The following is a 27,399-nucleotide window of genomic DNA, read 5'->3' as shown; positions in this document are numbered from 1 at the left end:
GATATGGAGAGAGCAAGGTGCTTTTTCTGTGCTGTGCTTGTGATCTGCAGCAGACTCTCCTTTGTACCAGAGATCTCTATTCTCAGTGAACTGCAGGGTGTGGAGGGAATGTCACTGATTTAATGTCTGCTCCGGCATCGCTGGGGCTTTCTCTGGACTTGCTGTACAAGCACCCTGGGACACACACTGCTGTCACTCTTCAACCCCTTTCTATGACTTAGTGGATTTTGCCAGCATCCAGTTTTCTCACACGAAGCACTGTTGGCTCTGCTTTGCTGTAACAAGCAGCCTGAGCACAGAAGAGGGGAACTGGCCAAACTGAAATCCTGCGATTCTTCACTGCAATCAATGACACAAGAACAGAGCTCAGGCAATCACGCCAGCTGATTACACTGATCACTGCCTGTCATGCAATAATGATAGAAAGTGTGTGAGAGGAGGAAGCCTTTCTAAAACTGGTTACTAATACAGGTCTTTTCTGGCTTGAAAAATATGTTTTGAAGGCAGTATGCTGTACAAAAAACAACTTGGTGGAGACTTGTTTTTGCTACTTCTTTGTGCATGCCCGGTTTCAGTTTTGCTGTCAAGAGAACATCTCAAAGGCTCCTACCATAGTCATGCTCACAGAATTTATGTAGATTACAGATTAACAAGTCATATCTGCAATGTGTGAGGGAGAGTAATACCTGATGTGTTTAGAGAGGCAGCTGGTTGCTTTGCTTACTAAGATCAGCTACACTACAAGGAAGAGGATTATAATTAATCAGTTAGTGTGCACATTAGGATAACACAGATTTTTGCTTTCAGAGAGTCTGTGTGGTCTTCCTCTGATGTTAAATTACCACACCACCTAAAGCTCAGACTTGTGGCTCTGAGATTTTTCAGGCATCTCATGGTTGCAATAGAGGATGGAGCCAGCAGTGTTTTCTTCCACTTGGGGTCAGCATTGTTCTCTCTCTCTCTCCTGAGCTGTTATTTGCTTTGAACATAAGTATTTAACATGTTCTGAGTACCCATCTTAAAATTAGTTATTACATTTCTATTTTTGTAACGTATCAGAACATCAGCCTGTTCCTTCCTCAGATAATTACTGATATCAGAGAGGCATGAAGCAAGGGTATGAATTCAGCTCCAAAACACTATGAAACACAAGCTGCCTTTGTTTTGTGCTCAGTCACCTTCCTTACCTCAGCAGGACTACCAATAAAATCTCTTACCAGTTTTGTATTCCTTTCCTTTGACGTACATGAGCAATGTAGTTTGTTTGTAGATGACCAGGGCTTTTAAAAAACAAAACAATATCAGAAATGAAGTCTTTGCTGGGAAAATCATCCTTTGGGAAATTTAAAGTATTTTTACTGAGAGACTTGTGATACGGAAGCATTAAAATATTTCAGCCTTTTTACTTGTCATTGGCTTTAATAGTGGGGTGGGGTGGGGGAGAAGACATTATTTTAAACGCATAGTGGCTTTTCATTTTTGTGCAAGATTAGGGATGGGAAGAGGAAATGTTTTCAGAAAAGTAGGCAAGAAATATAGAGTAAAATACAAACCTGAGGAAAAAAAAATCCACTGTCAGAAAAAATATCAAAATAAGAAAACCCCATTATTCATCTAACTGCAGTTAATTGTGGTTCATTTAATTGTAGTTAGTTGCAGAGCTGTGTAGCAGTGAATAGACATATTCTGAATGTACAGATTCACCTCAAGCTGTCTCTCCTCGCCCCAGCAATTTCTAGACTGCTTTGTTCCTCTTTAATTATGTTATTTCACCTATTGTAGCAAAGATGCCAACGTGCTGGAGTACTTAAACAAGAATATAGGAGAGAATAGGGCTAGCACTTATTGTAGTTGCATGTAGAAAGGCTTGGCTGAATCTTGAAAGCGTATTAGTATGTTGTAGCATAATGCAGTTTTACCCTCTCCTGGTTTATTTGGGGTTTTGCTATAGAACAGAGTCTGCAGTATTTAATTTCTTTACTTCAAGTAAAAAAGGAAATGCATGCTCATGAGTCAGCATTTCTGCTAAATAGTTTCCAGAACTATGAAACCAAATACTGGGTACCTTATTATTTTGCTATGAAAAAAAACGGGTTGAAATATGCCTGTAATAAAAACACAAATGCTAGTGAGCCAAAAACATAAGAAACAATTGAAATCTAGGGTGAAGTTGAGTGCTGCACCTGTTCCCCAGGGCTCATGGTTAGAAAAAATTAGTCCAAGTTGTCTTGATTTACTGATACAAAATTTTACTCCTCAAAAAATAAAAGAGGGATTTGTGGGAAAATTGGGGAGGAATAAGTGGAAAAAAAACCTGTAAGGGTATTATGGCCAAACATACTTCAGAAAGTTTTGATAAGAGCAAAGAAACACAACCACAACACCTCTGTATGTGCCTTTTTTTTTTTTTTTTAAAATGCATTTCTACCCAGTTCAAAGACCATTTTTAATTTAAACAAATGTTATTTCAGTTTGGCTTTGCACACACAGGTTGGCTTACATGGCTGGTAATTTATAGACACACTCGAGGCTGAGGTTCTGTCAACAACCTTACTTCTGAGCTTTGAATTTTCACTGCCCATCTGCTTTAATTAGACGGTGCCCTGTTCCCAGAGAACTGCAGATGAGCACGCACGGATTCTGTCTAGCGCAGAAATGCTGGAGTGGGCCTTAGGCTGGTTCTGCCAAGCGGTGTGGTCGTCAGCTGTGCCTGGAGATGCTGCTCAGGACTGACTTTTTCCATAAGATGTTAGGAGGACAAGGAAGTATGTGAGGGGCTGCTGCTGTTTGATCCAGCGTTGCTTCCAGTACATGACTGAAGCTTTGCCTGGGAGTTGCTGGTGTTGCTGGGCTGCACATAAGAGCAGCTGTAGGCACTCAGCTTTCCATTACTTCAGGAGACTCCTCATGCCAGCATCCATGGGTGGGGAGCCAAATGCACAGGTTAAAATGGATTCTCCCCCCTCCATCTGGGCCGTGGAGTGGCTGAAAGATGCAGAGGTTCACCAAGATGAGGGCCACTGGGATCTCTGCCTGGCATAGGCAGGAGAGGGGCCTGGGCAGTGGAACAAGGAAAGGCTGATCCCTGTGTAAACCCTGCAGGCAGGGGAATGGTGAAGGTACACAAGGTAAGGACATGACTGTAAGTAGCGGAGAACAGGAGATGACATAGGGAGTTATGTATAGATCCTAAGCTCTCTAGCTTTAGGATTTTTGTGTATGTAATTTATATTCTTCCCCCCATCCCCCCCAAAAAAAACCTAATTAAGCTGAATGGGACTACATTAGAAGAAAAAATGTTACTTAAAAACAAAAAAAAGCAAAATCTAACAACAAATAAACAAAAAACCCCAAACAAACTAACTTTTTTGTTTACTAGAGTGTCTATATGATGGCTTTAGTAATTTTGTAGAGTTGCTGTGGAGATCAAGTGAAGAAAATATGGTTTAGAACTTGTTATCTCATACTATTTTAGTTCTTTACTCTCTAATTTTATTTTCAAGCTCTTTGGGAATTACATGGATAGCTTTGAGCTTTGTGATCTTTTTCATTGGCCTATAAATAGGGTTATACAACAACAATAAACAATGAGCTGAATTTGGATATATGCGGCATACTGTAACACAAACCCATACAATACTTCTAAAAATGTTTGTCTTTTGCATATTTTCACTAGGGAAGTATAGCAAGCAGTCTACCTCTTAATTGCAAGAAATGATGAACAGAACATGTCCTTGATTAAATATCTCATCTGCAGCTTTACTTATCGAACTCTTTCTTCCATGGCTTAATGTTTAGTCTAACCAAATTCCTAGCTATTTTGTTAATCATTTATATTCCATAATTCTTTACATGCTTAAGCAAAATGCTGGTTGGGTTGGGTGGATAGTGGGAGAAAAGGATGATAAGCTGTGTTCAAAATTAATATTCAAGGGTCTGTGGAACAGTAAAGAGCTGTATCTATCTAATTACCTTTTGCAACCAATAAGCACTGTTCATGTTAGAAGCTTAAGCAACTTGTGAAAACAACTGTCGGCAGAGCAGTAAGCTGCTGTATTCTAGATAATGGGTGAGCTTTTCACCTGCCCTTAGTAACTTGTGTGTTACAAAGAAAATAGTCTTTTCTTCTTGCAAGTTGTAGAAAAAAGATACTTCTAGGAAACATGTCAACTAAACCAAAATCTTCTGGATCTGCCTGGAGCATGAGTTAGTTATTAGCAGCAGCAAATAGCATTGACTTCTTTTCCAGTGTTCCTTATCCCCTGTATGCGCACAGAAACAGTCATTGTGCTGTCGACCAGAAAGAGCATAAGTAGATGCAACCTAAATCCAGATCCGTGTGAATTTTATTCCTTATAAAGTCTGTGTTTCTAATGTCTATAGCAAATCTATATCCATGTAATTGTCATTCTTTGTGAAGTCTATTTATTTCTAAAGTCTATAGCAAAACAGGAAACAGATTAATTCATTTGTATGCTTGAAATTCACAGCTATGCTGTTTCTGAAAAGTGTGCTTAGGGATCTCCTAAAACACAATTAAAAATAAGAAAAAATACAACCCCCAGTCAAACCACACCACCCTACACAACAGAAAACCAAACAAAAATGCCCCCAAACAAAACCAAAACAAACAAAAAACCAACGCCAAACAAAACCCAAAGCCAAACAAAAAAACCTCTGTTGCTGCATTTTACTCCAGTGAAGCCTACTTCATTTCTTTAAAAGAGAGAAGTTCATACTGAGTCAAAATCAAAGAAAAAATATAAAAAACCTTTATGTGTAGAAGAGGGTGGCAGCATTTTTAATATTGTTATTAAGCTGTCTCTCCTGAGAAGCTTGACACTGCCACTGTCACTCCAGAAAAGGAAAAGAAACTCTTCAAAGTCAGATATGGTAACTTCAATTAAAGGACAGGTCAGCTCCTAAGAATACTGAGGGGAATGATGGATCTCTTCAACTTCTTCCCACTTAATAGATTCTACAGTATGTAATGTTCCCTCCTTTGAAATTTTTATATAGCATGAGATTGCTTTTTTTGATCAAAACTAACTTCAAAGTTCAAGGGCTGCTGCTGTCCCTGTGTGATCTTCAGTTGTGGCTTTTCAATTGGTTGAAAGGGAGAAAAAAATCTAGTAGTGGAAAATAGAATAATAAATTAATTCTTTGGTATCAACTTACGAATCACTTCAATGAAGAGCTGAGAGTGGTGTCCTCATCTCACCCTGTTGCAGCTCTTCCCCTCAGAACAAAATGTTAATTCTGGAACTGCTACAAGGTCTTTAGGTATATAATTTTTCCCCTTTCCCCACCAAATTTTTCTTGAAAGTGAAAAGGTGTTATATACTACTTTGAAACTGTTACTGTTACAAATTAGAACAAATACGTGGCATTAGGAAATTTATTTATTTTTATTCATTTTTTCCTTGTTAAATTAATTTTCACTGCTGCAACACACTTCATACCTGTTAAACTCTTGGCTCTTTGTCCAATATGATACTAAAGCAAGGAAAAGTCACCAGTCTATAAATTAGGTATTGTACTGATTGAGGTGGTGTGAATCACTCCTCATAGAGAGGAATGGTAACGTTTCTTCTCAGCCTGGTTCTGCAGCTCCTATTGCAGAGGGGTTTTTCTCCTAGGAAGGGAAAATGTTGACTGTCAGTTGCTCTGGGTAGAGATTGAAGGTCTTAGTCCAACGGTTAGAAGCCCTCAATGCATCAGTGCCCAGCTATGCTATTAAAAAGCTTATTTCTGTATCACCTCTGCTCTGATTTGTGTAGCTGAGGTCGTGGAGCTCCCTGGTTAAAGCCACTTGTGACTGGAATGATCTGTGGAGAAGGAAGTACTATTCCTGAACCAGAGTACTTTCAAGGAGTTTTGCAAGATGAAATATTTTATTTATGGCAGAGAATGTAGTAGGCTCCTGACAAAAAATACTGGTTCACTGTTTTCTTGTGTTCTGCACACACAACGGCAACCTCCCACTATAGCAGAAGCAGAGAACTTGTTCTGTTGTGAATAATGCTATGCTGGTGTCATTACTCTAGGTGGTGCTTGGATATTATCATGGGAGGCTGGAATAGCTTCAGTGAAGCGGAACAAACACTTTGAATTACATAACAGTGACTTCTTGAAATTTTCACAGGGTGTCTGCATTTGCCCTCAAATAGGCGACAAGTCAACAAAGTCCAACCGAAAGAAGCTCACCGTGCAACTAAAACCATATGAGAGTTTGAAGTCACGGTTGTGTCAGCCCAAGAGGGTTGTGTTATCTGAGGCAAATATTGCACAGTAATGTTTAGAACGCACAGTAATTACACTTGGTTAATTAACCAATTGGTAGTGAAGTAGGGGTAGTGCTATTTTTCTTTCATCAGTCCGAAGCTAACAGATACTGTGCAGACAACCCTGTGCAGCAGTCCTAATGCTATCTCTACACTATTCAGCTGACTGGACAAATTAGGTTGGATTAGCTATTTAGCTAACATAACTGCTTTCGGTACCTGTGATAGTGTTGTCATGCCCACAGTTCAAGAGAATACAGAAGAGAAGGCAAGAATGTGTTTGTTTCCTGGATATACGTTCCTGGATATCTTATGCATGTATCATTTGTTTTTCAGTGATGTAGTAAACCAAGTTTACTGGTCCACTATGGATGTGGCCAGGTGGATAGGAGTTTCAAAAGGGTGGCTATGATCTCGACTGAATCTCTGAAAAAAAGCTCTTCAGTGCCAGGAAATATATTGGATGAGGTTTTTTCAATATTGTCTTTCTTCCTGAAGAGAGTATTAAAAAATAAGGAAAGAAAGAAGGTCTCTAGTGCTTACAAAAATTCTTCATCTTGTCTTTGCTGTTTTGAAGACTTAAAACCCAATCTGAAGTGTAGTCCAGAAAAATGCATCCAGAGGATTTGTTCATAAGCATACAGTTGACATCAGCAAACTTCTATTATGACTGTAATGTTCCTTATATTGGAGCCTCATTCTAATCTTCTGGCAGCATTCAAGTTCAGTGCTTTCCATTTTGATTTAATTAATTAGCGAAGTTGGGGTGATACCCTAGTTCTGAAATTGTCAGAATTTTTTTAACAGGATGTTTTTGAAGGTTATTTTTGTCCTAGTTAATAACAAGTAGAATATCTGACTGCATTTCTGTATTGTTTAAATCAAAAATGTGTGGTCCATTTGGAAGCAGAAAAATGGTAAATGAGAGCTATATTTACATACTTATCTTGCCTTTAAGTTAATCTCCCGTTACTAGTCTTGAGCCTTTCAGGTTGCTATAGAAACAGCCACATCCTCCAACTGTGCTTCCTCCAAGACTTAATTGCATTCTGAGTTTCATACGCCCTCTATTAATCACAGCACTGGCAGACACAAGCACATTGCAGAATGAGTTGAATTAATGGTTCAATATGATGTATGCATTTCTTTAATGTTATGTTTCCATATCCCTTTTCAAATTTTCCTTTACTAGCTGGTTAAACTCTTCCGTAACATATAGCGATACTGCAGGGATGGATTCTCTCTGTTTGCTGCCACTTCATTTGATGTTTTCCAGTCTTTGATGCTATCAGAGTAGCTGGAAGAGTCATTAGGCATAGGGACTTTCATTTTTTCTTAGGCAAGTCAAATTACTCATGAACTACTTTAGCTCTGCTGAAGTTTTTCTGAGATTTCTCCTTTACTTCTGTGAAGAGAGATATGGAAGTGCACACCTGCTGTCTCAGTGGCTCTGGTAAGCTTGTGCTGACTCAGTGTTCTTTGTGGGTCAAAGATAGGCAGTTTTTCAGCCAGGCCTGTTTTATGTGGGAAATATCAATCCATCAAGGTAGAAATGGAGTATGACTGTATGCAAAGTCCAATAAGGCTTTTCTTTTTATTTTGTGCTTGATGGAATTTCTCATCAAAACTGGACTGAGAATGTGTCTCATTCAACTAGCACAAGCAAATCTCAGAGATTTCCTTTCTCGCTCAGTTCTCAGCATATGATGCTGTCAGTACAAACACACAGTTCTTACTGATGCTGTTCTGCTTTCAGTGAGAGTGGACATCAGGAACCGATGGATGACATCACTTTCCTCTGTGTCCAATGGATGCAAGTTCAGAACTTTGTAATAACACAAGGCAATCCCCACTATTCTGTTATTATGCAAAAAGAGGAGAGAAAATGCATCACAACAGAAGGCAGAGATCAAGCAGTGTATGTATTTCCATCTCAAGCCCTCTGTCTCAGCTCTGCTTTTCTGGTGCTTAGTGGGTAAGAGATGAGGAACAGGACAAACATTCTCTGTGCTCTGTTGCTCTCAGACCTGGGATGTTTCCACATTTCTGTTAATGCTGGCCTGAAGGTTTATTTCTGTCCTCATTAGAAGCATTAGAGACAACCCACAACTGGTGAATGAGCAAAGTCAGACTGATGCTGAGAAACAAGGCAAAGTGAGAATTCTACCAACATGGCACTTTAAAATGTTCATGCACATTTAGATACTGAACATCTGAAGACATCTTAAATACACCCATTGCAACATTGACACTTTTCAAATATCACTTACAATCTGACCCTTTGTGCTAATGTTTTTCATATCATTCACGTTTTTTTCCCTTTTTAGTAGTTCTGCCTACGTACAGAATTGCTTGAATTATGTAATGACGGTCCCCTATAAAAATCTTTGTAATTAAGTCAAGTTAAGCCAAGGTAGCTTTTATGGCCTCATCCTTACTGCTAACATCTCTTCTGTTCTTTTTTAGCTCTTTCAACAAAAAAAGATCAATTAAGAAAGGAAGAAATTATGAGTCTTGCCAGGATTAACCTGAAAGAGTGTAGACAGTTTTGCAGCACTCATTTTCACCCTCTTTTTTTTCCTCGTGTCCTTTTTCATTAGCTGCCTATTTTACGCTTCTTGCCACAACACAGTGCACTTCCTATCTCAGAACTTAAATCTCTTCCACAACATCTCAGCTTTCCTTTGTAGCTGCTCTGTGTGTGCATTAAAGAGAGCTGGATTCTCATGCCAGCTTTGTCTCAACATATATTTTGTGGGTTGCCCTACAGAACATCAACATATATTCTAAAAATCTGTGTGTGCTGGACATCTTCCTCAAACATTGTAAAAACACTTACTTCAGGATGGGATTCATTTGGATTTGAATATAAAATATTGTTCATTGGTTCCTTGTCATTCTTGAGAAGCCAAATAGTTGCCCTGTCTCCAAGCTGTCTGCCTGGATGAGCTGTTTTCCAGGCAGCGACAGCACTCCATTTACAGAAAACGTTGCTTGCAACATCTCTGTAGGCGTTCAGAACAAAAACCTTGCCCATCAGCTGGACAGCCCAATGTATGAGCATGTGGAGGGCTTGACAACTCTTACATACAGTTGCTTGCAATCTTAGTAAAGAGAGAAGTCTGAGATATGCCAGTAGCAGATTGTTCTACTCTGCTGTAGAATGTATTGCAAAATATTTTTTCAAAAGCCATAATTTCTTATGATTTCTGTAGTCTACAGTGTTTGTAGGCTGTTCTTATACCCTATTGCCCCAAAAATAAAACCTACCCTGAAAATAAGCCCTAGCATAATTTTTCAGGATTTTTGAGGATGCTCGAAATATAAGCCCTACTCCAAAAATAAGCCCTAGTCACAGTTCATTAGAAAAAAAAGTAAATTTAAATAGTGTCCAGGCAACTGTACTTCCAGAAAAGTAAATTAATTGGCGATTGAATGCAGCGGGACAGATAAACCCTTCACCAAGAGAAGCAGACACCTGACAGACAACAGGTAGTTGCGTTGCCAGTGTGCCACAGGCAGGCTACATGGACAAGAGATGCTCATTTAAGGAAAGCGCTATTGCTAGGCATGAGAAACTGGGGCCAATAGAGTCACATGAAATTGATGATGGAATTCAGAATTTGGAGAGTTATGATGAAGCTCCAGAATGTGATGACCTGAGTATATTTGAATAAATGTTGATTTTTTTTTTTTTTTTTCAAGAATAAATGTAGATCGTTTTTTGTGGGAAAATAAGACATCCCCTGAAAATAGGCCTGAACACATCTCTTTGGAGCAAAAATTTATATAAGGCCCTGTCTTATTTTTTGGGGAAGCAAGGTAGTTGATGCTATGCTGATGGGAGGCTGTTTCTATAGGCACATGGCACCTTTAGAGTAGAGATGTCTGGATGTCTCTGGTGTCTGGGTGTCTCTGAAGCCACAGTAGCTCACACAGTTCTGGCTGGTGAATGCAGCACTTGGTTGCAGAGAGGCACTTACCATTGCACTTTGCTTGTTATGCTTCGCTAAAACCTGTCTCCTGTTTTCAGGTACCTGTCATTCATCCTTCCTTCCCTTCTCCATCCTCTGGGAGAAAACTGACTCACAACCAGCTCTTGTACACTACCCAGAGGCGGGCAAAACATAGGGATGCTGCTTCTTATGTTTGTGATGGAAACCTTGCTGTTTCTGGGAGCAGGAGAGGTTAACCATGCAAGCTGCTGGCAGAAGTCAGAGACTTACGAGCCAGGTTGCTTAGCAGACAGTGGAAAGATTAATCCCTGTAATTGACTTTAATCTTTGATTTCTTCTCCTTCGCTTGTTTCTTAGTATAAGCAAAGAAGAGGTGGAGTGAAACCTGACCATAAAGAGAGTTTTGGATAAACAGGGGTACTACTGAAATAGTTCATACATTTCTTAGGCAAATCCCCACTAAAATAAAGAGGAGTACTAAGAGCGAAGGGCACAGGTAGGGACCAGCCATTCAGCAGATCGCCTCTTGCATTTTGTATCACTTTTTTGGTTTTGTTGTTCTTTTTTTTTGGTGCACTAAATACAGCTTTCTTATAGCACACACTAAGCAAGATGGAAGAAAACACTGATAAAATGGGGGTGGAATATAGGCTCTGTGGGGCTAAACTTTTAAAATTCTTGAAATACAGTCCTAATAATTACTTCTAATGTGATTTCCATCTCTTTACCCCTGACTTTTGCCTCCGGAATCAATCCCTAGTGAAATGTCTGTTTTCTGTCCTAACCCTACTCACCTCAGTGAGCACCTAACAGAAGGATTTAATGCATGTGTTAACGAAATTGGCTGTTTTGTATGTACTTGCTTAGCATGCAATGGAAATGAGTGTGGACTCTATTAATATTCTTACGTAAACAGAATCAGTTTTATTCAGTTCTTCAGCTAGTGAGGCACTGTGGGAACAAGACAGTCAGAAGCTTGGGAATTACTCTACAAGGAAGAATCTCAGTGTTTCTTGGCAAAAGCTGCTTTATGCTCCAGGCTTGCTTGGTAAGAGCCAACAGTAACAAGGTCTTATTCTAGACAGGAGTTTAAATAAATAGACACTGAACATTTCTGTCTGTCTTTGAAAGCTGACATACAGAAATCCCAAAGTTTATTTCAAAGAGGGCTTAAGGTTTATCTAGCTACAGCCAGATACTCGATTTTGGGGAGGGGGTTTAATAAAAGAAAAGAGGAGTCTGAGTCCCAAGTGAGGACTTAAGGAAAATTCTCTTTATTTACTTCCAAATGCTGACAGAATGGAAATATTTTTTGCTCAGTTCTTTGTCTGTTAATTTTCTCAAAATATGAAGATAAACTCCAAGGCATGAGGTGACTGAAGTGACTTACTCAGCAATAATTGGATTTCTAGAGTCAATTACTATCAAATTTTTATTAAAATAGCCATAGGAGCAGCTGATTTTTTGTATATGGTCACGTATAGACTACCTTTCTTTTTGAGGTTGTTGCGGAAGGCTACAATGGAGGCATTAGATGGCATTAGATGTACCGTGTCTTAACTTTTATAATGCACTTTAAAATTTTTCTTGCACGCTTATATTGAATGAGTGTATTAAATGAGAACTTGTGGTTGGGAAGTCAATATCTCCCGTGCTGTGCCATGTGCAGGGGAGCCCACACCCTCATGCATCCATCATTCTAGTGCTTCCCTGAGGTACACCAATGGAGGAAAGGGGGGAGTTCTTTTCCCCAACGGCTTCTTAGCTGGACTCAACGCTGATAACTCGGTGAATGGGATATTGGCGCCTTAGTTTCCGTCCACTAAACTAAAACCAGCACATATGCCATTTGATGCTTTTGTTTTGTCTCAGGATGCTGCTTCAAAGGTCTCTTCATTTTCTTAAACTGCTTCTGGCTGAATATTATTTTAGTATAAAGATAACATCATCAGGCACAAACGTAAGGAAAAGAGGAATGATCCTGTTTATTCTTGAGTTATTTTTGTTTCCCCTAGACTGGATGATGTAGTTAAGAAGAACTTGAGAACATAATCTTGCATACTGAAAAGTGCTGCAGATCTGTCAGGAACTAATGCAAGAAAGAGCAGAGCTCTGCCTTAAATCATTCTTCTTTGTGCATATTCTTCTCCTTCCTTCATTAAATTCTATGTTCAGCCTTTTCCATCTTTCTGTTTTAATAAAATGATGAGCTACGAATCTCAAACTCATGGGGAAAAACATGACCCAATGTATCTTTGCAGCACAGATGAAAAGGGAGCCTGTTTCTCTTGGCCTATGTTTTCTAATTGCCAGTTCACAATATATTTTAATATTATCAGCAGAAATGTTAATAGAAAACCAAGGAATCACTACTTAGTGCATTGACCTGCACAATTAGTCTTCAATTAATTCAAGATATCTTCTCAGTGTTTTGTATTCAGTACACGTTGCAACATTTGATGTGCAACAAGGTCGTCTTCTAAGACCTATATTCGGATGCAACAATAAAAGAAATAGCAATCTCCAAAACAAAACTGAAGGCAATTAGTACCATATGTACAGCACCAGTGACAAAAATGAGCAATTTATTCCAAAATCCAAAAGTCAGTTTATAACTCTCTATATGAACTTGTTTTCCTGGATCCAAACATAATAAAATGCAACTCATATTTCGTTAACTGCTCAGAATTGCACCTGGTCACCTGAAAGACATTTCTGAGGTCTTGGAAAAGTCTGTAGGAATCAGAAAAGGGCCAAAAAAACATAAAGAAATCCTTAATAACAGAACAGTTTAAAACCAATACATTTTAAAATAATTGAGAAAGTATTTGAATGAAGAAATAGTCTCAATTCTCATTTCCTTGGAATGTGTTCTGTGAAAGGAAATGGAAGGTAATTATTCTAAGAACACCTGTGGTAAGGTCTTTAATTATAATCGTTCAGATAGAAGTTAATTAAAAGCACATCTTTCATGTAGCGTTATGGTTTTCCCTACATGCCACCATCTGGGATGGACTCTTTTCTGCCCTCTCAATTATTTAACTGAAATAGTAATGAAGAGCTGCGAATGTAGTTCTAATTTTCTCTTATCTGCTGAACTGTTGAAAGAATCTATGAGACTTACTGCAAAATTTGAATTTATATGCTTCTTGGGAGATGACTTAAGCCATCCACCCTTTTTGCTCCTGTTTTTCACCACCAGGCAGGTCAAGTGTGCTGGGACGTATCAATGTCCCTGTTGAGTGTCAATCTGCTGAGACAACTTGCTCTGTTCTGGTGCCACACTCACAACAGCCACCACATTGCCCGAGCTCTCTGGGATGTGGTGCTTGACTGTGGAAATAATGGGAGGAAATAGGAGGTGGGGAGGGAGATGTAAATGCAGCCACACAGTTGCAATCTAGTGAAGAAGGTGGCATTTAAAATACCCAGCAGGTTAAAACTTAACTTTGGTAGCAGTGCCAAGCTGCATGGGAAGAACCAACAGGCTCCCATGGTGTTTTGGTAATTAACTGTAGCGTATGAAGGAGAGCAAAGAGAACTTTTCTTGCATTTTTTTTCCAGAAGTACTTTAAGACTTTCTCAAAGGTGAATAAGTTGACAGACACTGCAGTGTCTTGCAAAATCTGTGGGGCTGGAGCATGCTCTTTTCTGTATGTCATGTCCACTCCAAAATACTGGTGTTTTGGGTGGGTTGTTTGACTGTTTTGCGTTGTTGCTTTTTAAAAAAATCTTCATCTATCTATTTATTTCTTTATTTTTAAGGAAGCGATGAAATTTGTTTCCAAAGCATTTCTATGTCTCTTTCTCAAACTAGGCTGCATGAGATCATTGCTGACAGGCTTAATGTTTCATTTAGTTACAGGCTTCCCAAATTGGTTATGGTGTTCAAAACCAAATCATCCTCCACACTAATGCTGTTGCCCACATTACTGATTCACAAAAACCAGATTAGAAGTGAAATGCATCCTCTTTCTGCTCCTTGCCCCCAAAAAGTCAGTTACATTGTGCTAATGAGCACAATACAACAAATCAATTCTGAAGTTTATAGGTGAGGTATTAGCAAGAACTTTTAAGGGAAGTGTTAAAACTCCTGCATCTTCAAAATATTTGTCTATCTTGCACACAGTGTGTCAAAACAATTGTTCTCCGTGAGGCAAAGTGTCAGCTAAAATTTGAGGTAGGTAGTAAGCTGACTTGCAGGCCAGCTTGAACAGTAACTGAACAGCACAAACATTTCTCCCTGTACAGGTTTTATTATAAATCTGTTGTGCAGCAGGCTCATTAGAAGGGTATGAAGAGCTTGGGGTGCTGGGATGACACAGTCAAAGAACCTTATTGGGGAAAGTAAACCCACAAAAGATGCTTTCTGAGCACTATGATGGAGTGGCATTGCAGTGTTTCATATTGCAAGTATGGGTTTGGGCAGAGAGGGGGGAACAAGGCCAGTGTAGTAAGGTAACATAGACATAAATCGAGGTTTTATTCATATATACATCAAATAAAACAAGAAAAAATGGAGAAATTGTTATCGACACCTTTAATCAGGGTAATTACAAAGCCTTTTTAGGAGTTCAGAGTGCATCCTGGCTGTGTGTATCAGTGTAGAGAAATGCTGAATTCACAGATCAGTTTCAAAAGTTGCCTGATGTGCATGATGTCTGGTTTTTATCGATTCTCCGAGTGAGGTTTTTAAAATTGAAAATGGCTGTTGCTTTTACATGAATACACATTTTAAAATTTTGGCATGTGTGTTATCACAAACGTCCCACCTAATTAAAAATTACAATATGCCATTCAGTTTTTATCAACTGAGATAAACTTAGGCTGCAGCAAATTGGTATTCCATTATAATTCCAGAAAAGTTAGATTTATCTATTCTGGCTTTAGAATGAGAGAAAATACAGTAAAAACCTAAAATCTCTACCCTTACTAATTTCTAGTGTTCTGAACAGAAGATCCATTAACAAAATTTGAGACTAGAGTTGGAGATTTAACTAACTGGCATAGTGAATACTTAAATATCTTGAGTGTCAAGAGAATTTATACTAATCTGTTTCTTTCAGAGTTTTATTTGTATAGAATTCTATTTTTCAAGATTAATTTTATTCCTTCCAGGTAAAATCACGGCTATCTCTGCTCAAAATCTCTTAGATTCTGTTTAAAAAGATGAATTCTCAATAGCAAATGGTACACTAATATTACATTCTGAATAAAATGCAGATAGACTATTGCAATTTTGCAGTAATTATGTAGGTTACGGTTGTAAGATATACCTCACTTTCATACTAAAATTATTACACCCCAAAAGAAACTTGTTAGTGAAGCAGGTATTATTACCATTATTTAGTACATTCTTTAGGTTTTATAACCTCAAATTATTAAATGACTCTCAAACATAATAACAAAATAGCTTTGAAAGAGAGTACTAAAGCTAAACCTCTGTAACAGCGTTACTGGGTGTTACAGGATAATTTCAATAAAAGAAAAAGGAAACTGAAGTTTCTAGTGATTCTTGTATATTACATACTTGGAGAAGATGCATATATTTTAAAAATATGTAAATTAATACATATATTTTTGAGCTTTGTTTATATTTTGAATTCAAGTTCTAACTTGTTCTTGGAAGTGTCAAGATAGCTGGAGAGGGGCTGAACCAAGTAACACTGCATATTGACTCAGGTTAATGCACTTATGAGAAGCCCATTTTGGTTTCTCCCTCTAGCAGATGATTTCTTGAAAGTTATGTTTTAATAACTTATCACATGGGTTTGCCTACCACAGCTCATTCTGCTGTGAATTTTGAGATACTGTTTTCAATGATGTGTGCAAGCTTTCCTTGAGACTTTACATCTTTTCGCCCAGTAGTGTTCTTATGATAACCTTCTTTTAATAGGAAGCCAGAAAAAATATTTGTCATAGCAAAGTTTAGCAGAACAAATTCAAGGCTTTACATCCAAACACAATGGGGAAGATGATGGGTTATAATGGTATGCATTTTAGAAAAGTATTGCCTTATCTTTAAATATTACTGCCACTGGACAACATGAGTTTGGGGCTACCTTTTGGGTTTTTTGTGTTAGTAGATTCTGTAGAAATGTGTCCTCAATGGCAACATTCAAAGGAATAGCATGTTCTTTGCTGGCCATCCGCCGCATTGTCAGAAAAGGGAGATGCTTCTTGGGGAAAGGTGCATGGTTGAAGAACACTTTTACATAGGGCCAGTGGCAGGAAGCATGCAGAACTGCTGCAGAGACACTTGAATTTACAGTTGACTCCCCTGAACCTCTCAAAAAAATTAAAACTCCTGGTATCCTTTAATATTTCTTTTTTTGTGTTTGGACAGGAGCAGATAAAGTCACTAGTATACAACCTTCAGATCAAAAATCGCCCCTTAGTACTTATTTTATGACTTGCATTTTTAAAGGAGCTTGGAAGTTTCACTTCTATTAGAAAACCTGTGGTTGTAGAAAGTGTGAAATGTTTATTATGTAGTGCCTCAGTGTATTGGTTTGAATTTAACCTTTTGCACTGCAGTTTTTTCCTTAAAATGGCCTAAGGTATTGTCAGACAAATGACCCCTCTTCGGCATATTTTACTCTCCACTCAAATACCAACTTGATAAAGTGCAATATGCAATAGCTTTGTGAACCATCCTGCAGTGGTTTAACTGTTAGTGGAAGAAGTCCAAAAATCTAGAGCCGAAGCCTAACTTTGAAATGGAAAAAAAAAAAATTCAGTTTGTTTATTTGTCTTGTCAGTTACACAATGTTATTTATTTTGCAGACCTGTTCTCCTTCTCTGTGGCTCCAGACTCATTAGCTGCAAGAGATGCATTTTTAAGTTGCTAAAAGAGTTGTTAATTAGGGCAATTTCTTACACTAACTAACTGCAAAAGATCCCTGGAGAAATCCTTGTTCTTATGCAGAAATCCATGTGCAATTAAAAACCAATTATGTATGTTTAAGGTATAGTGAAGTAAACAATGAAGCTGTGTGTGCTATGTATTGTTCATAGCTGTGCCACTTCTAAAGGGAGTTTATTTTCTTTGTTTAAAATGTAAAGTTCAGGAAGAAAACAGTCAGTACCCCGTGTTGAAAAGGTTCCAGTGAAGACAATGCAATAATTAAAAGCTGATGATCCTAGAGGGAGTTTGAACAAAATTAATGCTGACTGTTTAACGTAGAGGAGCTGTAGTCACTACAGAGGAAGAGAGAAGCCTAGGTTTAGTGCTCAAATGTTGAACAAAATATTGGCCCAAGGCCAGAATAAATAAGGCAGCTGCGTGGGGTGACACACTCACCTGCTGGAGTTTGCAGGGGTTGGGGTACACTCCTGGGGAGACGAGGGAATTGAATCTCACTTTCCCATCCTGAGTGAAAACTGCAGCCACAGAGCTACGGGGACTGACTGCTTTATGATTGTAGAATAACCCAGGGTAGAAGAGACCTCAGGAGGTCCCAACCATCTGCCCAGCAGTAGTTTCCCTTGTCCCAGAGTGTCTGTGGTGTGCAGACAGGTATTTGGTTGGTAAATTCAGCACCCTGCAGTGCTGAAAAGTGAGAACCAGTACATTTGGGGATAAAGATTAAAAAACTGCAATTCCTTATTTACAGTCAGGGAAATGTATAGTAAAATTGGAAACTATATGCATGTGTTACAGGAGGAGGGCCAAGAAAGAAAGTGAAAAGGCTTGGGGTTGGCATTCTCACATATTGAAGATGCGTATCTAAGAGCAGTTCACCTCATCATCTTGCTTTTCACCTGACCATTATTACTATTAGTAAGGGAAATAAATGAAAGTTGTGTAGTTCAGTGCTATGCATGAAATTCCTCTTGGCAGGCACTGACTGCTCTGTGTATGTGTGCAAGATTTAGGTCTTGCTTTAATTAACAAGGAAGTTCAGTGCTTGCCAGCCTACTTAGAAAGTGCTTAGCATATTTAAGTTCTTAAAGTTAAGTACATGCCTGACTTGAGGACTAAAGAAAAAGTTTTCAATTTTTATGATAATGTATGGTCTATGAATGTAAGATTCTTTGAGGCTGGAGGTACCTGTTGAGGTATGTAGTGGCTGGTTTGTTACTACAGGATAAATACGTGACAGATGTCGGTACAAAACCACTTTTCTGTCCATGCTACAAAATGGTGAATGTTTATCATGTCCTAATTTTCTAGATTAGGCTATAGCACTGAGGCAGGAAAAATCACAAGGGATGGAAGGATGAAAAGTGAGAAGGGTATCAAAACCAAAATAATTTTTCCTGTTTCCAATTACATTGCTAACTGTCTGGGGTGCAGATAACACAACATCTGATCCAAACTCTGTTATCTCTTAAACTAAAATAGTACCACTGAGGTCTTTCAAAACTGAAACTTAGTTCAGTCTTAAAAGGCAAAAGTTCCAGCTGGTTTGAGGAGCATCTTATAAACCTTTTCCTGCTTGGCTACGTTGGTGTTTCTCATAGATGCCTTCCGCATTCAACTAAGAGTTTTTTGCCCTTTTTTTTTTTTTTTTTTTAAGTTATATCTCCTGTTTGACAAAGTCTTTACCAATTATAGGGTTACCATGCCTCTTAAATTGTGTAAAATTGCAGATACCCTGAAGGGAATTTGACATATGGAATATGTGACATCAATATGAAAAGCTGCAGAGGCAGGTTTTCCCAGGGAGGAGAGATGACTGCGATCAGCCTACGGCACTATCAGAAAGTTTGGGCTTGTGAAAGTATTCTTCTGATTCCAAGCTGAGGTCTCCCTGTTAATTTGGATTTATTACCATTGTATAGTAGTAAACAGAAAATAAAACCCACTTTTTACTTCTCAGGCTTCTCCCTTCCACCCCTTTCAAAAGAGGTGCTGTGCTTTGTTAGTGTTTCTATTGAGTTACTGCTTTATCATATGTAGAAAGGTGCCACTAAATCGGTGGTCATTAAAATAATATTTTAACATTTTTTAAATGATGGTTTTTTACAGCTGTTTCTATTAGTATTGTGTTAATGACGTTTCTGCTTTCTCACATGGGCTTCAAGCTAGGAAAATAGAGGGTGCAATCCTGACTATGACAAGAAAATTATAAACACTTAAATGGAAAAGAAGTATTTATCCTCCTGAAAATAGACAAGAACAACAAAACTGAAAGGTGGACCAAGCTGGTCCTGAATTGAAATCCAGCCTTGTACATTTTGTTTCTTTTCTCTACACAGGAAAACAACACAGAAGATAAAGAAAGAGACAGGCTCATGTTATTAAGGTAGGATTAAAGCACCTGTTGTTTAGCTGCTTCATGGAAACTTTTGATATCTCGTTACCAGTCTGTATAATAGACTTGCAGCTAAACTTTCTGGAGAGCGAAAAACTGATGTGTAAACCTGTAAAGCTGAAATCCTTCACTCTGTTTCTGTCAGAAAGATTTTGCTTTTATGAGGCTTGCATTCATGTAAGCAAACAGTGTTATGTTATGCCCCAAGACTAGATTTCCTTGCGTCATTTCTCCAGCATTTGACTTGTCTGACCACAGCTTAGCCAAAACATTTCTTAAGGGAATGTTTTTACCATTAGACTTAAAAATATAGTAATGTGTTCCTACCCCTATTTGCATTTTGGAGTAGAAATACATGGACTGAGCTAATAGCCACTGGAAAATCATGGTACACCTTCCAGTCTTTTGGATTTTGTGAGTTTTGTTCTGAGATTCCACTGAAGCACCATCATAGAGGCCACATTTATTGTGCTCTGCAGTGAAAAAGCTGAGGAAAGGATGTTACGGTTCACAGCAACTTCAAGTATTTCCTAGATATTTTGTAATGCCATATGCTGCTGAAGTATCTCACTTCATATTCTGCTTACTTTGCCAGAAGTGCTGCAGCTTAATAAACCATATTCCTTAGGAAATAACTTCCTGAGAGAACTAGGAAAGATAATTCAATGTTTTGGGCAAAGCTATTGAAGCAGAGACAAGCTGGCATTTCCCAAAAGCTAAGCAAATGTTAGTGGAGCTATAAAACAGTATAATACATTATTTGTGAGACAAAAGTCAAGGGAAAAGATTTCAAAAGATACTCTCTTTGCCAGCAGACCGTACCTCCCGATGTTGAGCCCTTATCATCCTGGAAATTACCAAGCACTGTTGAAATGATAATCTGTTCTGTGAGAGGGTATCTTCTAATTCATACTGATTGTTGAGGTCTGGTGGAGGATTTGCATGTAGTTCTGATTTCTGAGTCTGAGATACAGTACCAGGTTCAGCAGATAATAGGAATTCTGATGTTTTGTTTTGTTTTTGATCATAATGGAATAACTGTCAATTGTTTTTGCCTGATCACAGTGAATTGCAAAGTAATGGTTTGGATGTTCTTCTGTGTTATAAAACAGCTGAATTTCAGTGTCTGCAATGAAAAAGAATAAAAAAGGGTGTGTGTGTGAATGTGTTTTATAAACACTGGGGCATATCAATACGGACAGTGGAAACACTCAGCTTCCACCCTACTGAAATTAGGGCATTCTTCTCAGGCATTTAAGTTCAAATCCCTTGGGCACAGAGTAGAATTAAAACCAAGTTTTCTACCTTGAGTTTGTGCCATTCATTTTGGATTGAAAAGAAAAAAATCATCTCATCCTCAAATATTTTTTTTTGGTGAATCCATCAGCCATGATTTTGTCTTGCTAACTGAAATTTTACACAAAATACAAACCTAATTTATGTATCCTTGGGACAGCCAGATTCACATTTCTCGGAGAACTTAGCATTGACTGGTATTCATTCTTTTACAACCAAGATCTGATGAAGATCAGCAAAAGGCATTTTTTTTTTTAGGAAATTAATTTGAATATGCCTGTCTTGGAAGCAGTGTTTATGATTTCTTTAAGATGTACTAGCAAGGGGGCCAATTATGAACTTGCTCACTAGTTTGCTTTCGTTTAAACAAAACTAAGCAAATGCTGTTGGTAAACATTCACTTTGCAAACCCTCAGGCCAGTCAACAGGCCCAGTTCCAAAGCTGTAACCCCAGCTGTTGTTACTGCCACTCTGTCAGTGTGAAAATGCATAGTAATTTTTTCTGGCAAAGATGAATTAACCATTTGACCATTTAGTTTGAGCTAGTGTGGCATGATTGTCTGAACAGAGACTGGAGAACCTGAATGAACTGACCTCATCTCCGGCAAGGAGAGGCACTAGTTGCATAGAGCGACATTGTTGGTTTAAAATAATTATCCAATGCTGCAAGAAGGTTGTTTTTGAAACCAGGTGTTAGATGCGACAGTCTGCCACCCAAAAAATGTGTGCTGCATGAAGACAAATACTCATGAAATATGCTGAAGAGATAGTCGTAGCCTCAGTCTGCTGTGATGAGAATAAGTATTGTAATTAAGAAACCTGCTGGATGTACTGTGAAGCTTGCTGATTCAGAACCAGAGTACTGGTATTCATTCACCACAAAATCACCTTTCTGTTAAGTCTGAGTACAATTAAGTGCTATTCAGTTTCTCAGTAAATACATCAATACAGAAAGGCGTTACCAAGAGTACGTGACTGGGAAAGGGCAGTAAATCTACTTTAGCTTTCCAAAATGTACGGCTAGCTCTAAACTGAGAGAAAGACTAATTACCATGCACCTGCCTTCACATCACTGATGTTAAATACGTTATTTTTTTGTTTGGTATGTCTATATGGTGTTGCTACTTTCTTATAATATAAGCATTCTCAGATAAAACAGGGTGATGCTTCTCTTTTTCAGTTATTTACTGCCTTTTCTCTGTCCTGTGCTCTTATATTCTGGAACTAAAACTTGTCTGGGTAATTTAACTTGTATCAAACTCCTTTTATAACGGAAAATTGAGGATGACTCACACTTTTGATTGACAAGCTACAGATTTCTGTTACTTAATTTTGTGTAACAGCAGTTGTGTTTCATTTATCTGGTTTTGTGTTATGCCCTTTTAAAGCAAATCAGTATGCTACCGCAAGATACCTATTGACTGATTTTCTGTTTTGTTTTGTAGAGGTTTAACTTGATTGCATACACAAAACTGTCAGTTTGGGAATCTAATATACAGAAATGTGTTTGATAGATGTCTATCAGTATGCTTAACCAGGCATTAATCCCTTTAAATTAAATTTGCTTTTAAGGGCAAATAAAAATGTCTGTCTTGGGGAAAGACCACCAGCATGTATAGAATTCTGGAAATGCTGCAGGATATTTTGGTTTTAGGAACAATTAATTATGGTAGAATCATCCTGGTGAGCTTTGTTGGGTTTCATTTCTTTTAATGTAAAAACAAATTGTTAAATATAATTAGTTTTACTAGCTCTGCTAGCTAAATTCAAGGACAGGTGCAGGAACACCCCATGGCACCACACTGTAAGCAGGGTAGTGTCACCAGTCTGAATGTACATGATGCTAAATACTGTTAAATCTAGTAGGCACAAAATTGTCATTATCATGGGAAACTAGCCTTTTGTCCTGCCTGACTCCACTATACACCTCTCAATGCCAATAGAATCCTGTTACCTTTTTCAAAAAAGATGTGCGAATTAAGCAGAGTGCTTAGAGTATAAAATGTCAGCAATGTAAGCTGACAGACCTTGTCCCACCCACCACGAAAGTTTTGTCAGAAACTGTCTAGGGATTAACAAACTAGCAAATCCACAAAGAAAAATTCGAAATGGATGAAGTGCATTCTGAAGGAAGGGATCACAAAGCTGATGTTTCACTTCTCTCCTTCTCTGTCCTAACATGCTTTTCATAAAATATGCAAATTCTTTTGCAATTTATAGTGAAGATCAAAGGCGGCAAAATTGATGAGCGGAGGCAAATGTATAACAAAACTTTCCAGAGTACGTTTTCTCTGATCAGAATTTTTTCTGATCGCACTTTATATTTTAAATTGATTTTTTTTTTGTCTTTGATCCAGAAAATTTGACTGGGGTTTGGAAATCTGTGGCTATGCAGGAGGCTCGAGTCAGTGCACTGGAACTACTTTTTGGTGTGTGTGCTTTTGGTGTTTATTTGTACAAAATATTGGAAAAAAAAAGTTTTGTTTGGATATTTTCTTGATATTGAGGTCGATGATGAAGATGTATGAATCAGCAAATGCTCTTGGCTTTGCTTCAGTCTCCCAAATACCATTTTTACATCCTCTACATGAAAGTTTTAAAGAAATCTACTGTTTTGCACATCTGTCCACGTGCATACTCATGTACTCAGGCTTACTTTGTTGTTAGCTAAAGTAATGTAAAATTCTACATGGTGATTTTTTAGTCTCGTTTTGAGAGCAGGTTTATTTTTCATAGACATTTTTCTGCTTTATAAAAATTAAACCAAAATAAATCTTGTTAAGGGGCAATGCTCGACTAAATCAGCTTAATATTGCTTCCCCATAATGTGCATGTGCACCCTTACTCCAGAGTACTGTGTAATGAGATATGCTACCACTGTTTCAGCTCCCTCACATCCATTTAGAAAGTCCTGTTTTCAGTGATGTTACTGCTACTCCACTGTTTACACTAATATATATATATATATTTTCTTACAGTAGTATTTTTTACACTATTTTTTTCTGCTTACGCAAGCCGGCTGGTCAAGAGAAAGCAAGTCTATTCATTTTAGGCCTTGTTGGTAGACACTTAGGGATGGATCCAGACTATGCAGATGCAGGCACATCTTCTCTCATAGATCATAATGAATTATTATAGCTAATGTGATCCACTTACCAGTGTCAGCTCGGTTCTGCTGTATCCATCCATGCATCCTGTATATTGATATAGGGTATGCAGCAGGGAATATTTCAGGTGGTTTTAATGAGGATGCAGACATAAATTATGGCGCTATGCTTTCTATGTAGATATTGTGCCAAATGTCAAGCTTTCATTTTTAACTTCCACTGCTTAAAAAAAAAAAAAAAAAGGAAAAATTTTTCAGTATTTTCCAAATGAAATAGTTTTTTATCCAGTCTCTGGTAAAATTAAATCCAGTAACAGCCGATGTGTATGAAAGACTTCGGAAATGTTGTTGGCAATCATTGTAAATTGTAGTTCGGTAGGTTCATTTTCAGCTTTGGGGGCTTGACAGTAGAACTCAACAGAAGTTTTAGGTCACCATATTTTAATCTGCAAGTATAATTCTCTGAATTTCCCTCATTTCCCCTTAAGAGCAGTCATTAAAATTTCCTAGCATTTCACCCTTTCTTCAGGCAGCATGACAGACTGAGGAAATAGCAGTTTTCCACAATTTATGCCAAAGCAAAGTTTCAACTTAATTGCTGTCAAGTAGCTTATTTTTCTCACAGCTGTAAAGCAGGTGTCTGTATCTCAGTATAACTAGTGCTACAGTAAATTGAATGAGGCAAGTACTAATATCCCTGAAAGCTGAAACAACTTTCAGGATTATGAGTCATATCAGCTGCGTGGGTGAACCTGAAGAAATAGAATTACATGAACTGTTTCCCTATTGATTTCTTATGAAAGCTGAATTCATTTAACTAAAGAGCTATGGGTAGTCTATGTAATTTTTACATAGAAGCCAGTCTGGTTTACACTAGGGACAGTATTGAGCTACAAAATTCAGAATTCCTCCCAAGTCTATGGCTGGGTTTGCTTTGCTTCCAATTTACGTAGTCCGTGTCTCATATCAAACAGCAATGTTTCAATGCTGGCATACCCAGGCACCTTTCTAAACTGCTCTGGAATAACAGGGTTGCACTTCTAATCCAACTGGTGATATATCTTGCTGGAAACTGCATAGGATCTCTTTGAGCAGTATCACACAGTATCACAGTATGTTTGGGACTGGAAGGGACCTCAAAAGATCATCTAGTCCAATCCCCCTGCTGGAGCAGGAACACCCAGGTGAGGTCGCACAGGAACATGTCCAGGTGGGTTTTGAATGTCTCCAGAGAAGGAGACTCCACAACCTCTCTGGGCAGCCTGGTCCAGTGTCTGTCACCCCCACTGAGAAGAAGTTTCTTCTCAAATTTAAGTGGAACCTCTTGTGTTCCAGCTTGATCCCTTTACCCCTTGTCCTATCATTGTTTGCCACCGAGAAGAGCCTGGCTCCATCCTCGTGGCACTCACCCTTTATATATTTATAAACATTAATAAGGTCACCCCTCAGTCTCCTCTTCTCCAAACTAAAGAGACCCAGCTCCCTCAGCCTTTCTTCATAAGGGAGGTGCTCCACTCCCTTAATCATCTTTGTGTCTCTGTGCTGGACTCTCTCCAGCAGTTCCCTGTCCTTCTTGAACTGAGGGGCCCAGAACTGGACACAATATTCCAGATGTGGTCTCACCAGGGCGGAGTAGAGGGGAAGGAGGACCTCTCTCGACCTACTAACCATTCCCCTTGTAATACACCCGAGGATGCCATTGGCCTTCCTGGCCACAAGGGCACAGTGCTGGCTCATGGTCATCCTGTTGTCCAACAGGACCCCCAGGTCCCTTTCCCCTACACTGCTCTCTAACAGGTCATTTCCCAACCTATACTGGAACCTGGGGTTGTTCCTGCCCAGATGCAGGACTCTACACTTTCCCTTGTTATATTTCATCAGGTTATTCCCCGCCCAACTCTCCAGTCTGTCGAGGTCCCGCTGGATGGCAGCACAGCCTTCTGGCATGTCAGCCACTCCTCCCAGCTTAGTGTCATCAGCAAACTTGCTGATAGTACACTCTATTCCCTCGTCCAAATCGTTAATGAATATATTGAATAATATTGGCCCCAGTACTGACCCCTGAGGCACTCCACTAGATACTGGCCTCCAACTAGACTCCGCACCATTGACTACCACTCTCTGGCTTCTCTCCTTAAGCCAGTTTGCAACCCATCTCACTACTCTGTTGTCTAGACCACACCTCTTCAACTTAGCTGTGAGGATGCTGTGGGAGACTGTCAAAGGCTTTACTGAAGTCAAGGTAGACCACATCCACCGCTCTGCCATCATCCATCCACCTTGTTACATTCTCATAAAAGACTATGAGGTTGGTCAAGCATGACTTACCCTTGGTAAAGCCATGCTGACTGCCCTTAATAACCCTCTTATCTTTGATATGCCTTGAGATGGCACCAAGGACAAGCTGTTCCATTACTTTCCCAGGGACAGAGGTGAGGCTGACTGATCTATAATTACCCGGGTCCTCCTTCTTGCCCTTTTTGAAGACTGGAGTGACATTTGCTTTCCTCCAATCCTCGGGCACCTCCCCCGTTTCCCAAGACTTGGCAAAGATGATGGAGAGCGGTCTAGCAATGACTTCAGCCAGGTCCCTCAGCACCTGCGGATGCATCCCATCTGGACCCATGGATTTATGGATGTCCAGACTATTTAATTGCTCCCTAACCCAGTCCTCATCGACTAAAGCAAACTCCTCCATTGACCTGGCTTCATCCGGGGTCTCAGGGGTACAGGGCTCCCCAGGACAGCCTCCGGCAGAGTAGACAGAGACAAAGAAGGCATTCAGTAATTCTGCCTTCTCTGTATCTTCTGCCACCAGGGCACCCACCCCATTCATCAGTGTGCCTACATTGCCTCTGGTATTAGTTTTATCTGCTATGTATTTGAAAAAGTTCTTTTTGCTGTCCTTGACCCCTCTCGCCAGCTGTAATTCTAAGGAGGCCTTGGCTATCCTAGCTGCCTTCCTACATCCTCTAACAGCAGCCTTATATTCTTCCCAAGTGGCCAGCCCCTGCTTCCATGACCTGTAAACTCTCCTCTTTTGCTTGAGCATACCCAACAGATCCCTATTCAACCACGCAGGCCTCCTGGCTCCCTTCCTTGACTTCCTACGTGTGGGGATGCTCTGATCCTGAGCGTGGAAGACGCAATCTCTGAATGCAATCCAGCTATCTTGGGCCCCTTTACCTTCAAGCAGTCTTACCCATGGGATTTCCCCCAGCAATTACTTGAAAAGGCCAAAGTTTGCCCTGCTAAAGTCCAGGGTTGCAATTCTACTTGCTATTCTGTTCCTGCCACCCAAGATGCTGCACTCCACCATCTCGTGGTCACTGCAACCCAGGCAGCCCTCAACCTTTACTGCTTCGACTAGACCCTCCTTGTTAGTGAGGATGAGATCCAGCAGTGCACCTCTCCTAGTCGGCTCCTCCACCATCTGCATGAGGAAGTTATCATCAATGCACTGGAGGAACCTCCTGGACTGTGGCTGGCTGGCTGAA

At 39.2% G+C, this 27,399-nt stretch overlaps 1 protein-coding gene across 11 annotated transcripts in view; it reads left to right on the top strand.

Annotated features, from left to right (window-relative positions):
- Window positions 1-27,399, top strand: part of FAM13C (family with sequence similarity 13 member C) — a 131,074-nt gene that overhangs the window by 15,346 nt on the left and 88,329 nt on the right. For all 11 annotated transcript variants that reach the window (XM_021283510.2, XM_021283292.2, XM_021283265.2 and 8 more), the window contains exon 6: window positions 19,445-19,491. In XM_021283510.2, the coding sequence (XP_021139185.2) occupies window positions 19,445-19,491 (47 nt within the window). The remainder of the gene's footprint in view (window positions 1-19,444; window positions 19,492-27,399) is intronic.

This window comes from Columba livia, chromosome 6 (assembly GCF_036013475.1).
Source record: "Columba livia isolate bColLiv1 breed racing homer chromosome 6, bColLiv1.pat.W.v2, whole genome shotgun sequence".
In the NCBI taxonomy this organism is placed as follows: domain Eukaryota; kingdom Metazoa; phylum Chordata; class Aves; order Columbiformes; family Columbidae; genus Columba; species Columba livia.
Note: the sequence above shows the minus strand (reverse complement) of the source record. Positions and strands in the feature narration are given on the sequence as shown.